This window comes from Sesamum indicum, linkage group LG6, assembly GCF_000512975.1.
Source record: "Sesamum indicum cultivar Zhongzhi No. 13 linkage group LG6, S_indicum_v1.0, whole genome shotgun sequence".
Lineage (NCBI taxonomy): Eukaryota > Viridiplantae > Streptophyta > Magnoliopsida > Lamiales > Pedaliaceae > Sesamum > Sesamum indicum.
The window spans coordinates 23730929-23742112 of NC_026150.1; the positions used below are offsets into that span (position 1 = coordinate 23730929).

At 34.8% G+C, this 11184-nt stretch overlaps 2 protein-coding genes across 2 annotated transcripts; both read left to right on the forward strand.

The window, feature by feature from the left end:
• On the forward strand, nucleotides 7–4889 carry LOC105165651 (U-box domain-containing protein 3-like). The gene is given in 8 exon segments (XM_020694481.1): nucleotides 7–335; nucleotides 977–1056; nucleotides 1365–1644; nucleotides 1890–2006; nucleotides 2225–2672; nucleotides 2784–3890; nucleotides 3893–4077; nucleotides 4161–4889. Coding segments are annotated over 6 exon segments (2199 nt in total). The 5' UTR covers nucleotides 7–335; nucleotides 977–1056; nucleotides 1365–1368; the 3' UTR covers nucleotides 4227–4889.
• Nucleotides 9462–10941, forward strand: LOC105165652 (protein LIGHT-DEPENDENT SHORT HYPOCOTYLS 4-like). The gene has a single exon (XM_011084731.2). It carries the CDS (start codon nucleotides 10056–10058, stop codon nucleotides 10617–10619), a length of 564 nt encoding a protein of 187 aa, XP_011083033.1. The 5' UTR covers nucleotides 9462–10055; the 3' UTR covers nucleotides 10620–10941.

An 11184-nucleotide genomic window follows, 5' to 3' on the forward strand; every position in this document is an offset into this window, starting at 1 on the left:
TCTCTAAGTACATTATCTAATGCTGAAAACGCTTTCTTGATTATTCTCATTAGCTGATCATCCCCATGACCAACAAATTTGCAGCTACTAAAGCTGCCCTCTTTTCCTCCCTTATTTCTTGGTTTCTTCAGCTTCTAATTCTTGCTCAAAATGAAGCATAGTGCAGAGGGTTGGCAAGAGTTTTTGTTTCTTGGCTTTTTGCTGCATATCCTGAGGACTGGTTCATCGAAGACATGGGTTTTTATTTTAAGGCTTGACCCTTTTTCTGGGACTTCATCAAGATCTGCTTTTGTCCCTTTGGTTCAGTCTTCTTGCTCAAAGGCATAGCTAAACAGGTGGGTTTTTAAGCCAACGTTTAGATGACTTGCTTTAATGTCATTAATTAAGTAGAACTTCGCATTTTGATGCACATCTATCCGAGTTTTGTGCTTTTTCTTGGATTTATTGCACTTCGGGATTGTTATAATCAAGTGGTTCAAGTTACATGGGGTTCTAGGAAATGATGAAGATTTCCTTCGCCCTTGTTAGTGGTAAAAGTATCAGTCTTTCATGCTTGTGCAAATAAAACTGCTTTTGTTTCTTGAAGAGTTTGTCTCTGTTGTTTGGCATCTGAAGTCTGAAACAAAAATTCCTGACGTGAAGCAAGATAAAGCATTTAAAAGTTTTGGAGGCAAGCAGCTGGGAAAAATTGGTGTATATGTTTCTTACTCTGATTGTGGGAATATTTCCTTTTGCTTTTTGCTATTTCTTTGTTTCCCTTCTCTGTCAAATTTGGCGGGGGGATATTTTCTGCCTACTTTTGTCACATGTGTGTCATACAGATGCCGAAAAGAAACTAATGGAATGCTATAAGAAATAGGTGAAATTTCCTAGTAGTCTTTACCCCTCTTCTTAGTGAATATTTGCTTCTGAGGTTGTTGCCAAATGAGTATGATCTACTGAAACATCTTAATTCTTCTCCTTTTTTGGTTGCAAGAAATTTTTCTCGGCTGCAGAGTTGCTTGCAGGACGTATCTTGTAAATTTATTCACATGACAATTGACTCTTCAAGGACCGGTAAGCAGCTTGCTTCATGTACTCCAAATACTAGAAGAGATGGAATAGTAAATATTGCTGGTTGATTGTTGAGGTTTGAAGGTGGGAAGAGGGAGATCTGTGCTAAGATGCTTTTAGATCTGGTGGATGTAACAGTTCCTCACTGTTTTTGGATTATATTTACCTGATAACAGTTCCACTTGATTCTTATATTTTCTCAGGAGTCGTCTTATTTGTTTTGAATGTTACTGTCACCATGAAATATCTTGTGGGAGGAAATAAGCATTCTTTTTGTTCTGATTAGTCCTTCTTTCACTCTGTTCAAACAGGTCCATGGACTTAACATCATTAAGATGCCTTATTAACAGTATTTCTCGATTCAGTCATCTGGTGACATGCCGTGTATCAAAGATAATGCCAGCTGAGGAGGATCACAGAAGTATAGCTTCTCTCTTGAAGCATTTAAAACTAGTACTTGATGATGTTGCTGATCACAAAGCACCTCCCAATGAAGCTTTAATTAAAGAGTGTAAAAAGCTCGATGTAGCTGTGAATGACCTAAAGAAATTCATCGAGAAATGGTTTCCAAGAAAGAGCAAGATTCTTTGTGTGAGTTGCTTTGGCCTCAACATGGCTTTATCTGTTCCTTCTTTCCTTTCCACAGAACATGAATCTCGGAAACTAATGCATTATCATGTGAACCAATATCCAACGACTTTGTTACCTATCATGACCTTCCAGAAATCAAACAATGATTCAGTTTGATCCTAAACTTTAGAATGAATTTTCAGATGTTCTAATTATTTTTGGAAATAGTTTTGATGAATTTCCTTGTAACCCATTATTTGTTTCAGGTACTTCAGCGTAAGCCATTACTCCTGAAAATTCAAGTATCCTCAGTCAAACTGGCTTGCATTTTGTGCAGGCTATTTGAGTCATCACCGGGTGGTCTGAGTCTATCTAATGCTCAGGTAGGGATACAGTTGTAATGTAATCTTGCTCCATCTACTGCAGTTGCGGACTCCTTTCCTACAACAAGCTTGTTCATCACACATTTCCATTTTGTTTAGCATTTCCATTCTAACATTTTGCATATGAAGGTAAAATTGTATTTGCTGCTCTCTAAACACTACTATCTAAGCTGCATCTGATGACACCGTCGGATATCTGATGTTGAAGTATTTTCCAGATCTGTAGGCAGGAGTCTCAAAATCTAAAGCTAGGAGAACTATCAGGATGCATAGGAGAGATTCTTGAAATACAAAAAGAAGGGAGAACGCCTGATGATGGACGTCTTATGTTAATAGTTGAGTCCCTTAACTTGAGATCAAAACAAGAACTCTTGAGTGAGTTTATTGCAATAAAAAAGGAGAGACAGAAAGCTGAGTACAGCAAAATAACAGGGGATTTAGATCAAATTTCCCAAACTGTTGATCTGATATCTCGTATTCGTGATTGCATGGTTAAGCTTGAGAACTTTATAGCCAGAAATGGTTTGCAGATTCCTCCATATTTCCGCTGTCCATTATCTTTGGAACTCATGTTGGATCCTGTAATTGTCGCTTCTGGCCAAACTTACGAGGGGACTGCCATTCGGAAGTGGTTGGATCATGGACTGGTGACATGTCCCAAAACTGGTAACTTGCTTGCCCACAAAAATCTCATCCCCAATTATACAGTTAAAGCTCTCATAACGAATTGGTGTGACTTAAACAAAGTTGAATTATCCAGTAACCCTGACAATGCAGATTTGTGCTCAGTCCAAAGACATTCTGAGCACATGAATTGTTTAGATGATCTTCAATATCCTCCACAACTGAGAAGTTCAACATCCATACCATCACTTGAAGATGGGCATGGTTTCGAGACTCTGTACGTCGATGTTTCTCCTCGACTTAATGAAGAAGGTTATTGTCTTTTCAGGGAAAAATGTCATCAGCAATCCTCTGAACTTTCATATGTACATAGCAGGAGTGAATCAGCATCGACTGCAATCACCAGCATTGATTATCTCCCAGTGGCATCAACTGAAATTTCCAGAACATCCAGTAAGCAGGATGATGCTAGTAATAGATCAGGGGCTATAACAACATTTTACTCTCCTTCAAACAAAATTCCATCTTCAGGGGAACACCATAACAGCAGCAAAACAATGGCTGAAATAGTTAAGAATGGTAGCCGTAGGCCATCTAGAACACTTTCGTCTCCATCTGAGTTTGGGTCTACCAATTTGGCTAGTACTTCAGATGTGGACAAACTCATTGAAGACTTGAAGAGTTCATCAACTGAGCTGCAAAGCACTGCTGCTAGAGAAATACGGTTTCTTGCAAAATATAATATGGAAAATCGCTTCATTATAGGCCAGTGTGGGGCTATTTCCCCATTAACCTCTCTGTTGTACTCAGATGTCGAGCTGATCCAAGAGCATGCAGTCACAGCCCTTCTAAATTTATCAATCAATGAAAAAATCAAGGCTAGAATTGGAGCAGAAGGTGCTGTAGAACCACTTATCCATGTCTTGAGAATTGGAAATGCAGTGGCCAGAGAGAATGCTGCAGCTGCTCTTTTTAGCCTCTCACTTCTGGGTGAGTACAGGATAAAAATAGGTCGATCAGGTGCTGTTAAACCTTTGGTTGATCTTTTACAATCAGGTACCCTCAGAGGACTGAAGGACGCTGCCACTGCCTTATTTAACCTATCAATATTTCAAGAAAATAAGGCTCGTATAGTTCAAGCTGGAGCAATTAAGTACTTGGTTCGATTAATGGACCCTGCATCAGAAATGATTGACAAAGCTGTCGCACTTCTTGCAAATTTGTCTACTATCACAGAAGGATGCTCCGCTATTGCCCGAGAAGGGGCATACCATTACTTGTCGAGATTGTCGAGACAGGATCTCAAAGAGGAAAAGAAAATGCTGCCTCGATACTGTTGCAGCTGTGCATCAACAGTCCCAGATATTGTCGGAGTATTCTGCAAGAAGGAGTTGTTCCCCCTCTCGTCACATTGTCTCTCTCTGGCACTCCCAGAGCTAAGGAAAAGGTACGCAGTTCCATCCATCGGCTATTATATGTATTGGCTTTGATTTTTGAAAATCTTACATATTGCTTCCTTATTTGAAGCAGGCTCAACAGCTTCTTAGTCACTTCCGCAGCCAGCGTAAGAGTGCGGTCGTGAGAGGAAGATCATGAAAGGCAACAATAATTTATCCATTAACGCTTTCTTTTCTGCATCTTATGGCTATCATAGGTAAAAGATTTTGTCCAGAGACATTGCTTCTGAATGGATTATTACCTTATGATCACTCATATATCCGTTGCAACCATATCGTCTGACATGCATATAGAATTAGACCTTTTTGTCTGACTGCACCAAATGCAAGTAGTCCTGTACAGAGGTTTGTATAAATGCTTAATCTCATGGACGGCATTTTCTCTAGTTTCAAAATATGCCCATACGTCGATAGTTTGAATCATCACAAGGATAATTAACTGCTAAAACCGTTGCTGCATCTTTAGACTATCATGGGAAACTTTTGGATCATTTCTCACTGAAGCTGTCAACAATTTCCAGCTATCAAGATCAAGAAAATTATAGGGTTCATATCAGACTCATATCTATCTTGATATCTGAATCGTAAGCTGGATTTCTTCTTCTCTCTACTGATAGATCACACTGTCTCTTGAAATTGCTAAAGCGTGTTAGGTGATCTAGATTTTCACATATGCTGGAACACTATTGTGAAAACACTCAGATGTTTCGTTCCGGATCTTCTGCTGTAATTTTGAACGATGATCAATCGTTGTACCATGTAAGATCATTGGAATGTTAGATTTATTACCAGAATACAATGCCTATCCTCTTGTGAATTTGAACAGATAGTCCCTTGAGAATTTGAACCAAATTCTTGATGCAGTTCTTGGTAAGCCAAGTAGTGACCGAGGAAATTATTTAAGGGTGTATTTGGATTTGAGGATAGAATTTATAGGGAAATTAATCCATTTGAAAAGAATTTAAAATTCATCTATATTCATCAAAACATAGTTCAAAACTCGAATGAAATGGTTTGAAATTCTTTAAATTTAAAATAATCCCAGGATTTGTTATTACGGATGATTTCAAATACTCCACTTCAAAGCAACCTAAGGTAAATCAAAAGGTGCCCTTGAGGTTGTAATTGTACTTACAAGTACACACCTTATTTAGTGGCACAAGTTTAGACAAACAATCCTCTACGGTACATTAATTACACTAACACCCCCTAAAGGGCTGTATTTATAATTTTATAAAAGATAGGAGGTGTTCGCGTATTTATACCCATTTTCAAAAGGTGTCAATGCAATTTATCCAATTATTTAACCTCCAGTATGTTTTGTGATTGAGCAATTTAAATCTGCATTTTGAATGCTGATGCGATGTCTTATGTCGCTTGACCATTTTTTCATAATCACTTATGGGATTAACAAAATCTTAATATTTCGATAGAAGATACAATTTTTAGCTTTTAATCTACCATATTTGCCGTTATCTAATTATAAATTATGTCTAGTAATTCTAAAATTTAACTATAATTTATATCTGCACAATTAATTATGAAGTTAAACCAAATGGCAAATATTTTTTTCTAAAACAAATTATTCAAAAATTAATTATCTTATAATAATGTTATCTTATAATTAATTATGCAACAAATCGGACCTTAGTACATATGGTCCTGCAGGCTACCACTTGAAATACGTATTAGGACCACTTATACGTACTAAATCCCACGAGTTGGCTTTACGAACTTTTATAATATATGTTGGTCCGAATTTGGGATGTATCGTATTTACTGTATATGGGAATTTGTCATTAAAAAAATAAAAATAAAAATTAAAATAATGAAGAGAGTTATGTGGTCCAAGCTGTTTGGGAATATTGCACTCTGTATATATACGGTTGTCAAATAAATACTTTTGTGAAAAAAATACACACATAAAATATCAAATATGTTAGGATTATCGAACTTGGTGATTTTTTATATAAAAGAAAAGGCAACGCATACGTTAATAATTGGTACTAACGACGATTTTAGAATAAAATAAAGTAATTACTAGAGTTGAAAAACTGTATCTACATAAGGCAGCATTGTCGTAAAATTGTCGAGCTAATTATAATAAATAATATGAACTTTTTATTATACTTTTGTGTTATATATTGATATTGTTGCAGTAACGTGGGATTGACACGTACTTTTTTAATAAAAAAATAAAATATAATTTAAAAATATGAGCATTAATTTAGCATAAAATACTCATGGACGTGAAATGGGTAATTAATTAATGTGTATTAATTAAGAGGGATGGTATTATCAAGAAAAAAAGAGGAGAAAATTAAGGTAGGCTAGGCTACTTTTGAGGTTGTCTAGACATTGATTGTGGAAGAATTATCTCAACGTGTGTGTTTTAAACTCATAATTACTATTCTCAATGTACGTATTTATTATTAATAATTATATTTTAATTAGTTTTTGGTAATTATTAAATTCATATGTTGGAATTAATGCCCTTTGTCTTCTTCATTAGGAGGTAATAAGGGTTTGGTACCTCAAAAGAGTAACATTTACACACACACACATAAATATATATATATATATATATATATATAGAGAGAGAGAGAGAGAGAGAGAGAGAGACCTTTTAATTTTGGCAAATCAACTTGCTTATGTTTGATAATTTTATGTTCCTTTTTTTTAAAAAAAAATTATAAATATATTTGATTTTTTTTTTTTTAAAAGTAGACATATTCTGAAGTTGTGAATATATTTGTTTGAATTTAAAACTTACAATTATCGACTTCAGGATCTCATAATTTTGTCAGAAAATTGGGAATTACAACCAAAGTTTAATTATTACATTATATGTGAAGAAAGGAACATGTTTTATCAGAAAACATTATTTGATACTTAATTTCATGAAAAGTTTGGTTTTTAATAAATAGATATAATGCATTGTATTAATCATTCACGTTCAAATTTCAACTGTTGATTGAGATACATAGTAATAATTTCAAATTAAATAGTAAAGGCTATGTGCCAATTAATTAATTAATTGCAAGCATCTATTCATATATAGTATCATGCTGAATTCTACGATTGATCATAGATGTAAAGATGATAATTATTCATAATAAATAAATTAGTTATGGTACCTCACCTTTCCTTACCTTGTTGTTAGTCAAGTAACGCCCGTTGACTAATTCTCTAATCAGTAGATAATCTTAAAAACGTTATCAATATTTAATCTACCGACAGTATTAAGAACGGAAAAGACTCAATTCTAATTAATAAATTCTTACAATGATTTATTTAAATTAAATTGTACATATCCCACAACATAACCAACCACTATGACATTATAAATTATGTTGTGTTAACACTAGTTATTGAACTAAACAAATAATTACGAATTTGCAAGTTCAATTGGCTAAGCAAATATTCTTACAATGAACAATGAGCTCTATTATTTATAAACCAGATTACTTGTAATAAAAGTACAAAGAAAAACACAAATATCAATATGAATGAAAGTAGAAAGTATGTATAAATTAGATCTCCTAATTTATTGGAATGAAACATTCACCAAATCTTTAATCAAAATTAAAGAAATTAGCTAGACATGCTCATAGAAGAACGCATAAAAAGAAAAGAGAAAAATATAATAAAAGCAGGGAGAATGTTTAGAGAGGAGAGATCAAGGATCCAAGATCAAAAGTTATTCATATGATGTACTGCATCAATATTTATATTGACTAGTTATCTAATCCTATTAGAACTAGAAAAAGTAGATTCCTAATAAAATTAAAAGACTTAAGGAATTAAAATTGTTAAGGTAAGTTCCCAATCAACCACAAATCTTTCGAAAAGCCGTCTTTTGGACTTTTCTTTTTCAATCGTTTTTCCGTAGGTTTAGGCATGGGTACGCTTAACTAGTAATTCTAATCTGTCAAAATGTTGATTGTGGTCTCTTTCTTCCTTTTTCATTTCCCTTATAAGCCAATTCTGCAATATCACACTTAGTTAGGAGTATTTGACATCAAAAGATAACAAGATATCACTGAAATTATAATATAAATATGCTCGTATCATTTTTAAACAACGACGAATATTTGTAATTACAACAAACCTTCAGAGGAGCCCGTTACTCTGAAATAATAGTTAATTGAGAAATATTTAAATTTTATGAAGTTCAATATAAGTTAGAATTGATATGTATACATATATACCATGAATGGAAAATCCTTTTTTAATTATGTTTGGACATGGTTCATGATGGAGCACTTTTCCTAGATTATTAGTAGCAACTGTTTTCAAGTCTTCCACAAAGTCGTGTTACAGTTGTGTTCATTAACACTACCTTTTTCAACATGCGACTACAATATAATATATGTAATTAGCTAGGGGGTTGAAAATAAACATGGAAAGAACAAGAGAAATTGACGCCTTCGATTTGACAACATTGGATCCCAATTTTACATGTTAAAGTACCCTTGGAAAAAACACGTTTTTATCAAGATGATGGTCACAACAAATTCTCATTCATATGAATTAATGTTTGATGCACTTCATGCAGTATATAGTCATGTTTTTTTTGTAACATATATATAAAGAAAACATTAAATAATGTTATTGAATTTTGAGTTCATCTTTTTTTGTGAGAGATACGAGTGTAAATGTTGGAAACATTTGAAGATAGATGGATAACCATTTGCGTAAATTACAACGATCTCTTATAAGGTTTAACATAATTATAAATATTCACTTGTTTGAAAAATTATCAGTACTTCCTTGATTTTAACGATCGTATAATAATTAGCCTAATCCGTTATATTTTTATCCATTTTTTATGGTGAACTGACCAAAATGTTCTTGTAGATTAAAAATTATAATTTTATTTATTTTTTATTTTTTTATAGACCAAGTGGATAATTTTTTTTATACTTTTTAAAATTTTAACATCCATCTCGTTTGATTTTTTTTATAATTTTTTAATTTTTAAAAAAAAAATACAGCAAAAGCAAAATTGACAATTTAACACCTCAATCCAAAAATTACATAACTTTATCAAATATAAAAAAAAATATTTATAATTTTTTAAATAATTAGAGGACGCTCGTAATTTGTGGATGTAATTTACACTAAACGTTAAAACTAAAAAGCAGGACTTCGAGTAGAGAAAAGGGGTTAATATAGTAATTTGAACAAGTGAGAGTAGTGTTACTGTTAGGCCATCTTTCAACCTTTTTCCTGTCTCCATCTCAACCTGCTGTCTGCCTCTTTCCATTTCCAGAAAAGCCCTAAAACACACACACACACACACACACACTTGTCTCTCTCTCTCTCTCTCTCTTTCTTGAAGAATAATAATAATAATAATAATATAAAAAAGAAGGTGTTCCCCTATTCTGGGGAAAACAATAATAATTCCAGGAAATCCATCACCAAACTACACTAGGATCCTTCTTTCCAAGATTTTCTTTTCTTTTTTACTATACATTCTTCAAACCCACAAACACCCCTTCTCTCTCCCTCTCTCTCTCTCATATCAATCCATCAGTCTCATCATCATCATCATAAGTCTTCTTTAGTCACACAAAAATGGCAATCTCCTGATATATCAATCAACAAACCCGCTTTCTTCTTTCCCTTTTGGTGATCTTTTCAACTATTATATATATATATTGAGTTTGATAGCTCATCACATCACCTCTATAAATCCATCAATATTTCCTACTCCACTAAATTAAAAGCGTGCTTTCTTTTAATTCTTCTCATCTGAAACCCTACCTAGAAACAAAATGAAGCTTGCTGCTGTGATAGGAGAGGAGTGTTAGATCAAGAAACCACTATCTACCAATTGTTACCAAACCCTATTACTATTAGCCCTAAACTCTATAAATTTTCTTAAATTATTAAGTGGGTTTTTATTTTATTTTTTCTTAAATTTTTGGTTGCGTATGTGAAAATTACTCTCAAGTTATATATGGATTCTCCGTCGTCATTTCCTCAAGTGGAAAGCTCCAACTCCGAGAACACTGGCGGCGCCGCCTTCTCCCCAGCCGGCACCCCTTCATCCAGCTCCAGCCTGAGCCGCTACGAGAACCAAAAACGGCGAGACTGGAACACCTTCTGCCAGTACCTAAAGAACCACCGCCCGCCGCTCGCCCTCACCCGCTGCAGCGGCGCCCACGTGCTCGAGTTCCTCCGCTACCTCGATCAGTTCGGGAAGACCAAAGTCCACAACCCAATCTGCCCCTTCTACGGTCACCCCCACCCACCCGCTCACTGCCCCTGCCCGCTCCGCCAGGCCTGGGGCAGCCTCGACGCCCTCATCGGCCGCCTCCGCGCCGCCTACGAGGAAAATGGAGGCAACCCAGAGACTAACCCCTTTGGTGCTCGAGCCGTACGGCTTTACCTGCGAGAAGTCCGCGACTTGCAGTCAAAGGCGAGAGGGGTTAGCTACGAGAAGAAAAAACGGAAACGCCCCCCACAACAGTTGAACGCGGTGGCGCCGCCGCATCAACCGCCGTCTCCGGGAGAAGGTTAATCAACATGGACCCTCCTCTATATATTGGGTATGTTCTTGAAATAATCAATAATCTATACACATATCTGTCTTCCTTGGATCGTACGTAGTTAATTTCTTGAGGAATGTAGGGTTAGATATACATCTACTGAATTTGCTGGAGAGAATCCATATGCTTAGATCTTGAGGATTACTGCTTTTAATTTCAAACAACGTACTGTAGCAGTTTGAATAACAGTAATAGTCGCAGTTGAGAGCAGCAACAGCTGCTGTCTTAAAAAGTTGGAAGTCGTAGTTATAAACTTGCAAATTGATTACATACTGCTTTTCAATATTCTTACAACACTGTCTTTCATCTTCTTTCAATTTTTGAGAATATGGGCTTTTACTCATTGCCATATGCTTTTGTTTTCACCATCATGACTTGGTGTCTGCAAAGCTTTATCTCTTGCTGACTTTTCTTCCCACGTTTTACGTATGTATATATATATATATATATCGAATTAATTAATAAATAAAATTTTTATTATTAAATTTATTAGTAGATAATTAAATTTCTTATACTATATAAGATTAGTAATCAAAA